This window comes from Bidens hawaiensis, unplaced genomic scaffold, assembly GCF_021521415.1.
Source record: "Bidens hawaiensis isolate Kalapana, Puna unplaced genomic scaffold, B.hawaiensis_p1.1 tig00026651_1, whole genome shotgun sequence".
In the NCBI taxonomy this organism is placed as follows: Eukaryota; Viridiplantae; Streptophyta; class Magnoliopsida; order Asterales; family Asteraceae; genus Bidens; species Bidens hawaiensis.
Genome location: NW_027494295.1, coordinates 283,679 through 302,782, shown reverse-complemented (window position 1 = coordinate 302,782; position 19,104 = coordinate 283,679). Strand labels below are relative to the sequence as shown.

The window sequence follows — 19,104 nt, the reverse complement described above, 5'->3', positions numbered from 1 at the left end:
CCTAAATTAAAACACGGTAATTAAGAAATTATAATAAAGACATATTAAATTTGTCAAATGTATTAAAGATTCTATAATGTACGTGAGCCCCGTATTATTAACTATATAACCTATTTTTGTAAGTGGTCAAAAATTCGAATTTCAAGATGGTTCAAATAAATAATTTTTATTATTCACTTAAGGAATTTAATTGAAATTGACATTAAATTCACAATAACTTGAAATATTTAGAAGAAACTAATATTTTTTTTTATTTAATGCATGAATATTGAATAATTATGAAATGAGTTTATATTTATGGATGGTATTCAAAAAAATAAAAAGGGTTGAAAAAAATTAGTCAGATTAGGAATGCGAATTGTGCTTAAATATGTAAATTTTATTTAAACTTATTCAATATAAATGGTCAAATTGAGTCAAATCATTAATTTATTCAAATTGTTGTTATTTAAACATATTTAATATAATTAAATATGTAAATGTTATTTAAACCTATTCAATATAATTGGACTTTGACCAACAACAATATAAGATTGATTATCTTACTACAGATAATTTAATGTATTATAGAATAATCAACTAAATTTCATTTCGGGATTATATAATAATCAATTAAATTACATAAATTGTGAAAAATAAATAAATACATGAATACTAACATAAATATAAAACAATATTAAATAAAAATAAAAGACATCTTATCAAACAATCCTCAATCCATGAAATTAGTTATACTAAGTTGGGGACAATAACCTAAAATGATAAAATTAAATATTAATATTAATATCACATAATAAATATATTAAAAATTATGGAAGATTTGAATCATGTGAAAAAAATGCAAAATTGATGTTATAACTTACAACCGGAAAATTTGAATCGCGTTACCGGAAAAACGAAATAGTGAAGATCTACATTGAATCTTCGATTTTGATATATAACTTAAAAAGAATATAAGAAAAAATCATATAAATATTAATATAAATACAAAGGAAAACGGAAAATTATCTGTTTAATCTTGAATTTTGATATAGAATATAAAGATATTATAACAAAGTAATATAAAAATTAAAATAAATATAAAACCTTGCCGGAAAACGTTACCGGAAAACCGTAATAACTTCAACATATTAATTCAATCTTGGATTTTAATTTACAACCTAAAGAGATTATAAAAAAATTATATAGCAATTATAATAAATATAAAACATTACCGGAAATCTTACCAGAAACAATAGAACCTTACCGGAAAAACGTATAACAAAATTGGCCATTACCGGAATATAGGAGACGGTTGAGGAATAAGCCGAGAGAGAAAGAGAGAGAGAGATTAAAATGGTTAGGGATTTGTTAGTGTAAGAATTACCGTATGAATGTTAGGTATTTATATAAGAATTTCCTATTGTAATTAGAAACAAAAAACTAGGGAAACTAAATTAACTTAAAATAAGGACGAAAATTAGGGAATTAGGATTAATTATTTTTTAAAATTTCAAAAAGCTAATCGTTTTTAAGCAAATAAATTAATAAAAAATGGAAAATATGAAAACAACAAAAAGTAAAAACCTTCGCACAAAGCTAATCATTTTAATGAAGAGGCTTTGATGGTGTAAGAATTATCCTATCTAATGTACGTATTTATACCAAATGAATTAGGGTAGACTAAATTATAGAAGGAAGGTATACATGTAATTGATTAGAAACATAAATTTAGGAAATTTCAAGAATTTTAAAAAAACTTATGGTAACAACGAACCTTCAAATTTCAAATTTTGAATTTTGAATTTTATTGAAAGGAAATCGTAATTAACGGATTTTCAAATTTTGAATTTTCTAAAATGCAATGTTACATAATTAGGTTAGTATATTAGATTAGATTAGTATAAATGTAATATTATTTAATTTAAATGTTGACTATATTTAAACATACATAAATAAACTAATGAACACCGGTAAAAATGTAAGTTACTAATTATATTATCTACAATAATATAATTAACCATCAATTATAACACCATATATAATGTAATGTAATTCATATAAGGTGTGAAAATAAAAGTTAATAATTTTGTTATATACATGTAACTAAATTGTTAATTAGTAAATTAGTAAATCGTAATAATAAGTCAATGTTTACAATAATAAGTCAATGGGTCAACAATGGATTTGTAACTCAATTGTTATTGTTAAACAATAATTAGTCAATGGATTTGTATTATAATTGTTAAAACTTAAGGACCGTAATTAAGTCAATGGGTCAACATGCGTAATTATAGTAAAACTTAATGATTGTTAATTAATTCAAATTTACATTCAAATTTACACCATAATTAATACAATAATTAATTCGAATTTACAAATTAATTACATTCAAAGAATATACAATAATTAATTCAAATTTACAAATTCCGTAATTAAACCATTTTCTTAATCAAATGGGTTATCATTTTCTAAATTTAACATGAATGGTACAAATCTTTACAACTTTATGAATTTGAGAAATTTAAATAGATATAATATTTAACAAAATTTAAATATTTAAAATCGGCAATCTCTCTATATAATATATATTATCCGTAATCTCTATATTAAATTCGTAATCTCCTCTATTGATGAAATATCAAATAATTATCTAGATTATATATTATATATTATCTACAAAATTAACAAAGGTGGTGAATGAAATCAACAAAAAATAATAAAATATTCGGTTTTCGAAACATCAAATAATGAAATCAACAAAGGTGGTGAATGAAATCAACCAAAAATAATGACATATCAAATAATCTATTATATATTATCTAGATTATATATATATATATATATATATATTATATTACAAATTCCGTAATTATATATTTGGTTTTCGAAACTATAGCTGCCATTTTAAAATATTAAATAATTAGGTTCCTATATTTAAATGACTAATAATTATATATTTCCGATATTTATAATATAGCTATGATATAAATGACAATTTTAAATATTCACAATGAAAATGAAAGATAATACTTTAATAGCATTGATTAATCTTATTTTAATATATTATTGATTTATTTTATTAAGATGAAAATTAGAGAAGCTATTGATAAACATGAAAAGTATCAGAATCAACCAATAGAAAAGAGAGATTTTGACATAAAGCCTATTGCTTTAATAATATAGTCAGATATATACGGCTTTTTAATTTAAACATTTATTTTATTTCATCCATTGTAGCACCTAATGTGAAACGTGAACGTAAGTGGGCCCGGCTCTTGACTAATTTTATATGCAATGTGTTGGACACGTTATAGCAACGCCACCATCCTCTTAATGTATCAGATTGCACTTTACGCCTTATATTATTATTTTCAACTTTTTTTTTTGACCTTTTCAAACTAAATTATAAGTTATAGGATATGCATATGTTAATGGTAGCATACTAGCATGTGTATATAGCTTTTTAATTAGTTCACAATCCATTAACTAGTTTTAACATGTCATCGGATTAATTACTCGCTTTTTAAGTAGTATTTAGATCTATCAATTTATGTCATTGGATTAATTACCCTGTAGTCAGACTTTATTTGTTGATCATTCAGAAAAATATATCATCACGTATGTATTTAAAAAGAGAAACCAAAATATTGCTTGTGAATTTTAATCGTACAATCCTTTGAAGAATTTATTGTATTGATGTGTAAAACTTTGATGGAGTAACCATGTGTCCTAATTTGATAAAAAGAAAGTTAGTAATTGTTTTCTACTTAGCGAAGGATCTGCATCATGTTTTGATACAAAGCGAAAGTAATGTAAATGATACTCTTAGCGAGAAAACTAAAATATTTGAGCGAGAAAACCGGTACATTAAACTCCTTTTGGCGGATATATTGTAAAGTTGGCAAATTAACTTGATTAAATCTTGAGAAATCAAAATTGAATGTATATAATTAAAAATTAAACTATCTAATAAATATGTGAATTAGTGAAATCTACTATTCACACGATTTTACAATCAACTAAAATCACTAGATTTATATATAAAAAATGTGAAAGTCCAAATATGGGTTCCATTCAAGGAATTTGGATTCGAAAGTCATCAAACTTAACTCGTTGTCGTTATTCATCAAAACGCCATGCTTGTTATTCTGTCTTTATCTTTGGTTTACGCGTGTGAGTTTCTAACAAATCAAAAGTTATGCCCATTTTAAATTGAACTTTTTTTCCGGACATACAATTTGTTATCCGATTAATTTATGTAGAGTAGCGATTTTTTAATAGCCCCATAATAAAAATGATTCCTATAGTTCAAATGAACAAAAGCAACTTTGACATGGAAATAATACATAATGAATATATACGTTTAACATGGATACATCATATATGTTTAACTGATAAGAATTTTCTATCATAAGGCCTGTAAGTTAACAGTATAAATGGGTGTTTAAAAATTGTTTTGTCTCCATGAGTTGAGAAATGATTCAAGTTCTGAAGTTAAAATAACGGAAAATTCCGAAAATAAACGTTTGTGAAAACAAATTTCAAGTTTTAGGGGTCATATGCAAGAAATTCCAGAAATAAGTATTATAAACTAGTCGTGACGAGTATATTATGATAACACACGAGTAGTTTGTAAAACCAATTAAAACTTGCTATGTGCCCTTAAAATAACCATAACGAGCATGTTCACTAATCATTTACTCGTTACAACTAAATAAATTTCATGTCTCGTAATCAACGCTCATGAGTAATTAATAAGTCCTTTAGTTGCGACGACTAGTACCCTACACGAGTAGTTTATTACTAGTTAACTCGTCGCGACTACTTTAACCTTACAATCTACTCGTCGCGACTAATTAAAGGACTAATGAATTAATCGTGGGCGTTGATTACGAGGCATGAAACTTATTAAGTCGTGTCAAGTAAATGATTAATGAACGTGCTCGTTACGGACTTACGGTTAGTTTAAGGACACGTGACAAGTTTTAATTGATCCTACAAACTACTCGTCACGACTAGTTTATAATACTTATTTATGGAATTTCTTGCAAATAACATATAAATTTTGAAATTTATTTTCATAAACGCTTTTTTTCAGAATTTTCCTTTGAAATAATTGTATATTTAATAGTAGAAAATAGAAATAGAGGATAGATGTTAGTATCTAAAAGGAAAAAAATAAAAATTTCCTAATTAACACAAATACCCTAAATTTATTTTGTTACCTTTAAAAAGAAATGAAATAGGAAGGTTCGTGGCAAATTGCAATTCGGATGTTTGACCATTACAATATCCCATCGTATTCATCAAGTTAACCTAGACTCCCAGGTCGTCATCATCATCATCATCACTATGCCATAACTTTTGACGCATTCAAACCTCCTACATATTATTATTATTATTATTATTATTATTATTATTATTATTATTATTATTATTATTTGTGGTATATGAGAGCGTTTATATCATTAATCTAGATAATTATTATAAATTTCCATCTAGTCATATACATCTCTTTTTACATTAATGTGTATTCTAATTATAAGGAATTCGTTTTATTTAATAAATATATATTGAAACACTAGTTTGATTCTCCCGTGTTACGGGGGTTTATTTAAGTTTTTTATAATCGTTTTGTAATTTTATGATGATTTATTTTAATTTTTAACGTAATTTTGTTTTAATTTAATACATATATATTAGTTTGTTATTATATTTTTTTGCGTTTAGGTATTTTCAATTAAGATGTGTAGGTTTTTAGATATTTAACGAATAAACACAAAAAAACATGAGCATGTTAATTTTTTTTAATAAACAAACATAAGCACAAATATTTGTCTAATAAAAAAGGGGACGTTGATGTAGTTGATGATGGTGGATAGTATCGGAAGTTAACCGACGATAGAGATGATAGACCAACACCGGAAGAGTTTGATGATGAAAGTGTTTACCAATAAATAAGATCTTATAACCCATTTGAGGGCTATTAGGGTTTAGTAAGACCCATAACCCGTGAAAATTATTCTTTGATGATTAAGGGTTATTTCACAAATATAAGAGATATTATAACTCGTTTAAGAGTTATCCGGGTTTGGTGAGACCCGCGAAAATTATTGTTTGATTATGAAAGAGTTTCATAAATAAATGATATGTTATAACCCATTTAAAGACTATCTGGGTTTGGTAAGACCCATACCCATGATTTCGGGTCAAATGCATAAGAAGTCTTCATTTAGAAATCAAGCAATCTGGTTGCTCTAGAGAATGAGGGGAGCAACCTGAGAGCGACACGTAGAATTTCATGGTAGACAATTATATAGATAGTTAGATAGTTAGATATACCAATTATAATATCATTTAATTAATAAATTAATTAAACCATTAGCAATAGCTGAATTATATACACCTTTAAATAACTCTAATGTTTTGGAATTTTTTTAAAGAGAATTAAATAATTTTGTTCTTTCGTCAAGGTCAAAATAAATGTGAATGAACCTTAAATGCAGCATGATTATGTCATCAGTGACGCTTGTTTAAAATATGTGAAAAACTGTCGACCCCTAAGCTTTAAAAAGTATCACTTTCAACCCCCCATTTTACTTTCCCAAACCTCTCTTTTTACATATGTTGTTTTGAGTAATATATCATATAGTCCATTGTATTTTATAAAAAAAGTGATGGATTTGATATTTAAGTGTGTATAAAGTTATAAAGATAATTCAGCGTTGTCCTAAGAATCGATAAAAAATTTCGGGTCCAATGCGTGAAAAAATTGAACCATAAGGATTTAAACAATTAAAGTAAATTAAAGTATGCCAAACATATAATCTTAAAAATAGATGTTTGTTCAACAATTTTGTTAAATTTTTAATAATTACACTTTTAAATATAATCTTAAAAACATTTACAAATCAAAAACTACCTAAAGCATAAAAATAACTCTCATCTAACTTTTGTGTTGCAAAAATAAAAATATAAAAACTTTGACTAATATTAACAAATTAACATAAAATCTTAATTCAAAACATGTGATTCTTCTATATATTTCAAATAAACAAGTCACAAGATATCCACATGACATGTTACATAAGTTTTCTACATTGTATAGGCTCAGAATGTAAAAAAGGTGACTAGGTCCCTATGTGATCTTCCATGCCAAAAAAAAAAATACATAAGAATTGAAAAAACAAAAATAATATACAAACAACAAACAACATGGTAATAAAACAACAAAAGAATCTTTTTGTATGTTCTATCAACTATTAATGGTCTTGAACCAACCCTTAGAACACTAGTATAGTAATGACTCAAAGAACATGTCATCTCTAGGTTCTTCTTTGGTGGTTGAAAATACTCTTTCTGAATTGTTTTGTTCATTATAATTGGACTTTAGGGCATTCTCAAATCTTGAGAATTTAAAACTTTCCGAACCCTGTAACTCCTCCAACGTAAATGGCGTTTGATTGTTTGATGAGTACCTCGAGCCATTATTCGAATCAGCTATGAAGTTGTCAGGTTGGTAATGAGAGAGCGCCATAGGTTTAACTGCTATGGCGGATGCATTGTTGCTTACGGCTGCAGATTGCAACCGATGGCCAGACCCACGAGCCATCGGCACATCATGGTTGTGTTTCCCCTCGTAGGTTGTTATCACTGATCTCAGGTTCTGAGATGCTCGTTCCACGTGTTTTCTTACAGAACAACCGAGACTTGTACATTTATAGTAACTCCTAAATAAATCAAAGCAAAGATAAATAAATATACCATAAGTTAATCCTACTTTTAAATCAGTAACACGAATGTTATTTCACTTTACCTTGGATTAGGGTTTCCCTTGACCACTTTTTGACCGTATTTTCTCCATCTATAACCATCATCAAGTATATCAATATCACTCGTGGTTTGAACCACGATCCTCGGTTCTCGAACCGTCTTCGTTCCACCAATCATCGATATCCCTTCGTTTTCCGAAACTTTCCTAGAAAAAAAAATATCAAACTTTAGTTTCATATCAAAATATTTAAAAAATCAACTTTATGTAACAAAACATTTAACAACAAAACTAACCATCTTTTAGCCTCAGGTTCATCTTCATCAACACCATCTCCAACTGATCTACTCCGATCAAACTCATCATCACCAACCGAAATCGACGAATTCTCGGGTGTGGCAACCGAATCAATTTGACCCGAACCATGCGAAGCGTAAGACTGATCAGGGTAATCATGAACTTCATGATTACTAGAACCCAATTGACTCATTTGCAAATTATTCGAAGCCGAAGAAGACGATGATCGTCTCGTGGACTGCGGTTTCGGATGGTTTATAAACAATCTCAGTAATCTGTCCTTCTAAATTGGTCTCCAGCTTCTTCTTCATATTACAATTCGGATACGTGCACTTATAATAACTTCTCGGGTTTTCGCTTCCATTCACTTGTTTTTGCCCGTATTTTCGCCAATTGTATCCGTCTTCGGACTTCTTCTGCATATGCTGACTGTTAAAATTATTATTATTATTATTATTATTATTATTATTATTATTATTATTGTTGTTGTTGCTTGTTTCATATCCTGAATTGAAACTATGGGCTTGTGAATTCGATTCGGTTTGAATTGTAGCGATTTCGGGTGAGAAGCTTTGCATCGGAGGCGAATGGTTCGGATTGTTCCATATTTGTTGATCCTGCATATGAATTGTGACAATTGTCAAATTAATATAATGAATTAAATGAATTAAATGATATGTAACATATGTAAAAGTTATGAAATGAATTAAAACTTACGGTTGGATGATTCGATTGCGGTTGGAACGAGAAATCCGAGACGTTTTGCTCCTTTTTTATGCTCGGATCTTGATTCGGGATGGTTCCGGTTAGACTCTTCCAGTTAAAAGCGTGGAACGGGAATGATCCGGTTGTTGGAGACGGTAAAACCTGTTACATGAAATATGTTAGTTATTGTTTATAATAGTAATATATTTAAAATATTATTATTATTATTGTAATGTTATATATAGATGATCAATAATACAGAGTTATAAAAAAAAGTTACTATTTACGTTGTTAGAAGAGAGAAGGACGGGGGAGTCGAGAAGCTCAGCCGGGCTAAGCCCGGCTGGGATAGCGAAGTAGGAAGAGGGGGATCCAGCGGGCGGGGAGATGGGAAGTGAAGGGGGAGGGATGGACTTGAACTTAGGGATGCCCGAACCGGCACGTTCGGCGATACGAGCAGCTAAACCGCTAGTTCGTGACGCTGAAGGATGATCGGAGAAGGAAGACATAGAGAAGGAGAAGGAGGGATTGGAGGTGGGAGGGGTTTCAATGGAAAGTCATTAATAAGATTTATGAGAGAGGGATTGGGGGAAAGTTGAACAATTGAAGATGTACACGTATTCTTGGTTTTTATATTTATATTTATATTTATATTTATATTTATCATATAATGTGAACGTACACAAGACGGTGATAAATAACTATAGTTTATTGAATGACATTAATATAGTCTATACCATGATGTCATATGTATTACAAACACAAAATATCTTATTTGTTGGTTTCACATGAATATCTAAGTTACTTCTACTTTATTTTATAAATAAAAAATAATAAATCTATTATTATTATTATTAATTACACAAATAGTTTAGTAAATTAGAATCGCATTTTTATTCCAAGTTTCAATCCTGTCGAAGAGATTATTTATATGGTGTATAAAATTTACCAATTAGTAACATGTATGATATATTAACTATTAAAACATATCATTTTACATTTTTACTATAATTATTCTCCCTCTAAATTGTATAATGGCCTCAATTTGCCAAGACACCAAACAAGTTTTGGATATATAACACAACAAAGATATTTTTACTTAATTGTCATGTAAAAGAAGGGCCTAACGAACTTGCGCTAGATTATTGAGAGGCTTGTTGCCGCAGGCCCGCAACGTAATAAATTTAATTGTCGAGTTTCACCACTTCATTCTCCCTCACTAACAAATGTGACCCGGACTATTGATGGGACTCATATTATGTCACATCTGGTGGTCATGGTTTTTTTTCAGTGAATCCATTTAATCTTTTGGCTAAATGTACACAATGAGAATAATAAATAAATAACGTACTATCGTAAAATCATTCAAAATCTGATATGTAGTTTCAATATATATGTTTATATGAAAAAAATTAATTTAACTAGACACGATTGTAGGGTTAGGTTAATTTAATAAACTTGATGAGATAAAAAATTTGAATAAATAATACAAATGTCGTCGTTTTGAATTAAAAAATATAAAATCTAAATAATCAGTAACACACAAAGTAATACAAAAGAACATGTGTAACAGTTATAAACACACATTTGTCAAACCGGAATATCATATGTACCTAATTTCAAAAGAATTTTCGTCACTTGACCCCGCTTGCTTCGTAGGATGATTCCCATTGAAAATGTGAAACCCTTTAGCAGGATTTTAACACAGGATTTTATATCTAAATCCAATTGTTTACTATTTTACATGGAATACTACATTACTACAAGATCTGAAATTACAAGTGATTTATAAAACCGGTTTTTTTTAACGATATTTTTTCTTTTTCGGATTATTACATGTTGAAATACAATTGACATATATTTTTATACGATTTCTATAAAACATACATTCACGTATACTAACGTTGGAGTGAAGTTTAATGAAAATAAAATCTTTTCAAATATATTAGTCATTTGTTCTCGTTGTCAAAAAAATATAAAATTAAACTAAGTTAAACTCCAAATCACTTATTCACGTCCAATTTGCGAAAACGACAAAAAAAAAAAAAAAGAAATGTAACGATAAATAGCGATTCCAATTGAAAGATCGAAAGATTAAGGGTTGAGTGCAACCTGTAATCAAAGAGAAAAAAAATTAAGTATAAATCAAACATAATCGATAGCTAAAAAATCATGTGCCTCAAACCTAAAACTTATTTTTTCATAAATGTTTCATCAATTTATTGTCTGATTTTTAAAAGGTACTTGTCTACTTGATATCAATTAAAAAGTTGTAGAACTTGATATATATAATAATAATTAAAACTAAAGATCAGATGATATCTTTTAACTTGTAGAAATAAGGATATATAAAATTTATATTCTCCATGCATTATTTATTTTGAAATAGGCAATTAGTGATCCGACTTAATGTATGACAATCCATGAGTCAGGCCAGCATATTGAGTAACGAGAGGCGAAAGACCCAACGAAGACGGTCAGACAAATCACCGATATGCAAAGAAACGTCTAACGTGTAAAGATTAATATATATATATGCATGCAAATAATACGTACGTTTAGGCTCACGAGCATAGTCAGCCTTGCTATGTGTAGCTCGAACTCGTTTATTAAATGACCTCAAACTTAGCCTCGATCTCTTAGGTTCATACTCGTTTAGTCTTTACTCGATTCAATCTTTTAGTAACAAATCTTTTGGCTTGTGCTCATTTAATCTTTAATTTCTTTGGACATGTTACTTTTACAAGTCATCTTATTTTATATATTTTATCTTTAAATCAAGGGAGTAAAAGTGAAAATTCAAAAGTTTAAGGTTGACTGGATCATAAGACGGCTAACTAAACTCAGTGATATAATGTCGAGTCTCGTGACTCACGTTACCGGTCGGGAGCGTTAATATTTGTAGATTGCAAAACACACGAGTCCAATCTAGCGGCGCCACTTTGTCCTTTTATTTTACCAACTTCAATCCAATGATTATTAGTTTTTGTAAAAACAGACAAATTAATTAAATATATATATATATAAAAGAACATACATCATTTTTAATAATTTTTTATACATAATAAATCATTATTATATAAACATTGTGACTTATAATTATTAGTGTGCTCCCACCAATTCATTAATTTTCTAAAATTATTGACTAAATAATACTTTTCGTCTTTTAAATAAAATGAAAAACACATGCGTCGTTTTATTTATATAACTACGCTAAACATTTCTTTTGTTGTAATATCCTGATTTTTCGGTAAAGTAAGTTTGAATAATTGATTATAGTAATAAAGGTATTTTTTTGCCATATTGATACCAACTCGTTTTTGTCATCTTAACTAGTTGCAATCAATCCGTGTGTCTGAAAACAACAGATATGATGTTTGAAAACAAATGAGTTCATCCATTGTGATTTGACCCAAAAAGGAAAATTCAAAAAGTGATTATTCTACCAATAAATATTAATGAGTGAGATCAAGGATCACCAAAGAAAGGTGTTTAGGTATATGAAAATTGTGTTTAAATTGGAAAAGTGAGAAATTGTTGATCATATGTTGTGGTCCAGCACGAGAGGTTTGGTAGCAGGTTTGTCGGTGGTACAAACTTCTATGGGTTGGGGTATCTCCAGTGAAGAATGCTCTACATTTTTGCTTCGGGGGCACGGTTAAGTCTTCGCAATCGAAGCTTATTCACGCTATTTCTCTTACAACCATGTGATGTCTATGGAGGTCAAGAAATGATAATCTCTTCACAATAAAAGTCTTCGCAGTTGAAACTTATTCAAGTTTTTTCTTACAGTTATGTGGTTTCTATGAAAGTCCAAAAATAACAAAATCTTCAAGAATAAAATTGTGTGCTTGAGCAAAATTCTTGAAGAAAAGTCACAAGCTTCCTTTGGATTGGGTTTATTGAAAAATTGTGGTGTAATTCCAATTTCCAACTTTATTTATAAATTGTAATGCTTGGGGTTTGGTTGGTCTAGTCTCTTAGATTTATTTATTTTTAATAAAAATATAAGTGTAATGTATGGTTTTAAATTTATCATAAACTAATACCTATATGGATGATTTTTCTTAGAGTTTTACTTTCTTTAGTTATTAATCATTTATAATTACTTAAAAAGTTATAAAATTATATAAAACTAAACATGGTTTTATAAATCTAATTCTTTTATCAAATTGTCGTGTGAAAGGCAAACAAAACCGGTCAAAAAGAAGTTTTTATATTACAAACAACATATATAATAATATTTATAAGTTATAGCCCATGGTTGGTGAGGGGTCAAAATAGCTGACCAGAATATAAAATGGGCCTGTCAACCTTGAATATTTTAGCCCAATTAATTTCATATCCTAGGGCCTACAACACGTTTGGATAACTTAAAACTCAACAAAAGCACACACTTTTTAATATTTAAAATTTTAAACATAGCAACAAAACATAACTTTTTTTTTACTTATTAAAAACCCATCAATACATTCAATGATTCAAATTCAGTTTGAATAACTTTCCGCCTAGTCAACCAATTTTATTTTTCAAAGTTTTAAATCAGATGTCTTTGATCAGGTCTAGATTACATCTATAAAATTATTTATGTATTGAAAGCATCCTAGTAAAATATAATTTTTAATCATTCTAATTTTAATGAAACGACCTACAAAGACCGAATTATGATTTTTATCCATACGGTTTGTCCAAAACTACGATTTTAGTCTACTAGTTTCAAATTTGCGATTTTCGTCACTGTTGTTTCATTTCACTTGCAATTAAACCTGATCCCACTAAACTCATTAAGTCTGTTTGTTAAACCCATCAGGGTGCTCCTCACATGAAGGACAGTTTTGTTATTCCCCAAATAAACCCAAGACTTAATTCGCAAGCCCTTTCACGTGAGGGGGCTGGGGTGTATTTGGGAAAAAAAAGGACAAAACTGCACCCTCATGTGAGAGGGACATGCTGATGGGTTTAACGGCCAAACTTAAAGGGTTAGTGGGATCGGGTTTAATTGCAAGTGAAATGAAACTACATGAACGAAAATCACAAATTTGAAACTGTTTGACTAAAATCGCATATTTAGACAAATCACAGTAAAAATACAACTATCATTTTGAGAATTTATTTTTGAAAATCTTATCTTACTCTACTAATAAACAAAAATAATAATGATGATGTGTCATAGTCACATTAAATCCTAATTTCTAATCTTTATTCTCCTTAATTCATGCTATCAATGGGTCATGGGTTGAAATTATTTTGGCAATCGGGTTATAAAATAGTCAATTTTTCATTCCAATATTCTAATATTTCATCTCATTCGTGCTAGCTATAATGGACCATGGGCCAAAACCATTATGGCAATCGGGTTATAGAATAGTAACGAAATTAAAAGTAAAATATTGATTGAGGATCAAGCAAGTAAAAATACGAAAAACAAGTTGAAAAAATTAAAGAACAATCATTTTCTAAGACTGTTTTGTTTCTTCGATGTCCAGTTTTTTCTCATGAACAATATATGTTGCATTATTCAGGATAACCAGCAGACAATGTTTGAATTTGTTTATATTGGATTACGATTTGAATACTTGTGATTAAACAAAAAATGTTGTATATACAGTAATTTTATCAAATTTATAAATTTGAGATTCCAAACTTCTTAATGTTCATACAGTGTATTTCATTTCCTTTGTACCTTAAATTTTGTTCATTTATTTCAAATAGCAAACCTTATTTTTTTTTATCATTTAACAAATCCCGTGTAATACACAGGTTCAAAAGCTAGTAAATAATATATAAGACGAGAATAATTGATTAATAAATATGCAAGAAAGAAAAGTAGATGTCCCCATACACCAAACACTACCTCCTTAAACAAAGCAAAGGAAAAGTCGAATTTGTTACAACTCCATTATCTCATTTTGTTTTGACCAAAAAGGTTATAAAGTAGAAAATTGTATCCACTATGACTAATACATTCTAGATCATCCATAATATGTGATGTACGTGGATGTTAATAATAGTTGGTGAAAAGTTATGGTACGTATAAAAATTACAATATAATGGCAGGTTATCGGGCAACAAGTTGTACCGCAAACTTTTTTTGAATAACAACTCCGATTATCTACTAAAAACAAAGTTTTGGGTCTTAGAAGTCAAAAAATTACTATGCACGACTCTTTAAATCATGCTCAGAAATATTTCACAGCTTCAAGAGCTAGAAGCCCAAAGAAGTGAGAATTTGATCAAGACAGATGTTAAAGATGTTTTGGATATCGCATATAGATGCTACTTTTACATCAACACATGGTTTGTGAGTAAAGGTCTAAAGGTACACTATTTGATCAAGACAGATGTTAAAGATGTTCTTACTCATACCTGACCCGCAAGTACAATCTAGTATAAGATTTCTCGCCAGAGCCGTATCCGAAACCAACTCGAACCCACCAGAACCAAAAATACCCAATCAAAGCTCGACCCTACCCGAAACCCAAAAAAAACCCGATCAAATACCCAACTATACCCAGCCCAACCCGTGTTTGACCTTTGTTGTCCGTACTTAACCCGGCTCCGGTTTCTTAAATGCCTGGTTTGTGCACCTCCAAGCAAATATACCATCTATAAAAGCTTATGATATTTAATGTTTCCATTTTATATATTTGTTTATTTATTTTCCTCGTTATGCACCAAATAAACACGTGTACAAAGTGTTCCAATATATAACGAGACAAATAGCAGATTATCCTCGAACACTTGAGAAGCAACCCTTTTACTACACACCTTGATACCGATAGGCCACAAGCCCTTTGATGATTATGAACTTACATAAGCGCCATATTTCATATTTTAAGCATCTATGTTCTTAAATGCAAGAAAAATATCATGTCCCAATAAACCATAACACAGTTTCTTAAATTTCTTCACAGAAAAGAGTTTAAAACTGCCAAAATTCCTCACACAGCCAGCATGAACAATTAGGTCAAATAACCACTCATCACAACACAAATAATTTCAAGAAACTTTTAACTTTCTTGGTTACTTTTTAGCATAACTGATTACCATTGAGTTTTGAGGAGTGATCTTAAACCCTTGCAGGGATTGCATTGCAGTTGAAGATTCATTTTCATCTTCAAACTCCACAAACGCGATACCCGGTTTTGCACCAATCATTCTCACTTCTTTGAAACCTGGGAATTGCTTGAACAGCAGCTGCAGCATGTCGTCTGTTGTGTCGTGTGGCAAGTTTTGTACAAAGAGGATGTTGTTTGGTGGTGTTGTTTCTTGGTTTCCGTTCCGGTATGAAGCCTGCACATGTTTTGAAAATTTCATCAACTGATTAAAATTTAAATTAAAAGAGATATATGTCTCCTTAATCATGTTTCAAATGTTAATTGTGATTTGTGTGTAAAGCTAGAGAAACTTACAGCAGGAGCTCCATTGTCGGTTCTAACACCATTAGTAGCTTGTGGACCGTCTTTCTTCTTTTCAGCTGAATAATATTGATAAAGGTTAAAGAATGAACAAATATACACAAATGTAATCTTGTTATTATTCATAACATTTAATGACTTACTTTTATCCTCTTGCTTCCTTCGTTTTTCTTTTGGTACAAATGTATTATCTGCTTTTGCAATACAATCCGACTTGCCTTTCGCATATTGGATACGCTGCGTTGCAACAAAAACGGCGTTAAAATCTTCATATCATTTAAGTAATTAAGTAAAGATGCTAGGCAAGCCAAAGTTTTGTCAAAAATGAAAACGAAAATATAAACCCGACCTAAAGAGGAAACATCTGAACACAAACAAAATTGACAAAATGGAATACTGCATTAACAAAAGGTGGTGGCAACCTTAAAACTAAATAACTAATAAGCATTAACTTAAACCAGTAAACAAACCAAATGAGCACAAACATGGCAGGTTCGTGTTCAAATGTTTAACTTTGAGCAAACAATGTCATTGTAAGAAATGACATTTTAACTTCATGGAATTAAACAAAATTGTGATGAGCTTAAGTATTTTTAAATGAATATATTAACAAACGTCAACGACCGAATTATAACAAACATAAACTAACGAACATAAATGAATGTAAACAAACAATACATTCTTGTTCTTTCGTTTAACTAAATGAACAAAATTTCACGTCCGCTGGTTTATTAAATAAACGAACATAAATACAGCAATATCATTTGGCAAGTTTAATTGCATCAAGATGTAAAACAGATTATTATCATATGTACGCATTTCTAAAAATATATTAGAAAATTATACACAAGAAATACAGGTTTCAAATTAGTGTTTCTGAACTTACCATAGGTTTGTCATAAAAGGGAAAATTTTGCATCTGACGGACTGCATTACTAGCAGCTGTAACGTCACCAAAAACAATCCATGCCTGCCCACGAAGCTTAACAGTTTTCAAAGCAACAACATCCAAAATCCTCCCATATTGAGAGAACAATGCATACAGAGACCGCTTCAACTCTGAAAACATAAACAAGATGTGAGTTATAACCACATATCACAGTTTTAACAAGCTAATCGACTACTTCAAAGTTCAAATAACATGAGAGTTGCCATAAATTATTGACTTTAATCAAAAGCACGAAAAAAACATAAACAATAAGAATATGCAATAGTAAACCTAACATACATCACATGTTAGGTTCATGTCATGTCAACCTCTAGCAAGTAGTGAGAATTACTATACCAAACAATGAGACACATTTCAAATCATGCATTTTATTACTACTATATTATCCCAACCAATGATGTTTTCTATTAATCTGTTAGTAGTTTGTAACTTGCTAAATCAAGTGGTATTATTCACATGTAATATGCCACGTTTTATTAGAAATTCCGATAGTATCCTAATATCCTGACAACAATTACTTGTTCTCATCTGTTTGTATGACACATCCTAGTTAAAAGAAGTACCCTTACACACAAATACATTCTAAAAGTTCAGTATGTTGTAGTTAATATATATACTCACACCCTTTGACTAAAAAAAGTCAACTAAGCAGGTCCGTTTGTAATATACTATACAAACTCTGCATGTCTTAAACCTTACAATCCTGATTACATTTTAGCCCTAAACCCTTATTTCCAACTTTTGCACATTCCACATGAATCTACAATGAACAGATAGTTCACCAAACACTTTGTAAAAACACAGACATTTCGTCGAACACTTTGTACGCAATACAGAAACACCTAAAATCTACCAGGAAGAGTATAATTTGCGATCTACCGGTACAACAATCCACACTTATCTCTTATGTCGAGTAGAAAAGCCTAACATATAAAAATTACTGGAACGGACACACATCAATTTGTCCTTAATACACGAATTTAACTCTTTCTATCATACTTTTGATTAAAATCAAGCCTAACATATAACATTACTAGAATGAACAGACATCAATTTGTCCTAAATACACGAATTTAACTCTTTCATACTTACGATTAAAATCAATTGAACTTGTCCATTAGTGACATTATACAAGCTCAACATGTCTTAAACGGTTAAACCTTACAAACCCGTAACATTTAAGCCCTAAACTTGAAACAATAACCTAGAGGTCGTGGATTCAAAACTGATCCTAAGCGCCAATCGCCTTGCCGTTGAGTGAGGTTGAGATGGGCCTCTAACGGTCTGGCGTGGGCCAGTTTGAGTGTCGGGAACAACACGTTTTGGAACAATAAACCCTAATTTCTATCTTTTACACATTCTACATAGACCCACAACAAACAAACTACTCACCAAACACTTCGTATGAACACGGGCATTTCGTCGAACACTTGGTATGCAATACAAAAACCACCCAAAACCCACCATGACCAGCATACTTTACAATCTACAGCTACAACATATAACACTAGTGCAACAAACAGACAACAATTTGCGCTAAACATACAAATTAAACTCTTTACAGGTTTCAATTCTTTATATTACGAATTCATTTCATAAATAAGGCTAAAACATCAAATTAATACCTTCTTTCTTGACCTTATCGTTGAGATTCTTGACGTAAATCGTCTGATTGGGTGGTATGTCGGTAGTCAGCATCGTCACTGAGTTTGTTTTGTGTGTGAAGAAGAAGAGTTTGAAGCCCTAGAAATATAATTACAAACTATGCTTTTAAGTTTGCTCAGGTTTTAGAATTTAGCCCCTCAGGTATTAATAATCTCATTACACGCCTCTTAGTTTGCACCGGTTAATCCATAAACTACAAAATCACCGGTAGCACCTGCCTATAAGTCATTGTAATTCTCCAATAGTACAATAATGGTAAAAAAAATTATGTGACAAATATTTTTCATGAAATGAAGCCATATACCCTACTCATATGA

General features: G+C 29.8%; 1 protein-coding gene and 1 pseudogene across 2 annotated transcripts; both read right to left on the bottom strand.

Annotated features, from left to right (window-relative positions):
- Positions 1-7,002: 7,002 nt before the first annotated feature.
- On the bottom strand, positions 7,003-9,378 carry LOC143573831 (putative WRKY transcription factor 26; annotated as a pseudogene). Its single transcript, XR_013142488.1, has 5 exons — positions 9,043-9,378; positions 8,768-8,917; positions 8,050-8,667; positions 7,799-7,960; positions 7,003-7,712 (listed from the first exon to the last, which is right to left on the bottom strand). The product of XR_013142488.1 is annotated as a putative WRKY transcription factor 26 (transcript).
- Positions 9,379-15,569: 6,191 nt separating this feature from the next.
- LOC143573844 (U2 small nuclear ribonucleoprotein B''-like) lies at positions 15,570-18,882 on the bottom strand. Its single transcript, XM_077058628.1, has 5 exons — positions 18,748-18,882; positions 17,060-17,232; positions 16,317-16,410; positions 16,168-16,232; positions 15,570-16,048 (listed from the first exon to the last, which is right to left on the bottom strand). The coding sequence occupies exons 1-5, from the start codon at positions 18,818-18,820 to the stop codon at positions 15,779-15,781; spliced, it is 675 nt and encodes a 224-aa protein (XP_076914743.1). The 5' UTR covers positions 18,821-18,882; the 3' UTR covers positions 15,570-15,778.
- Between the last annotated feature and the right edge of the window lie 222 nt (positions 18,883-19,104).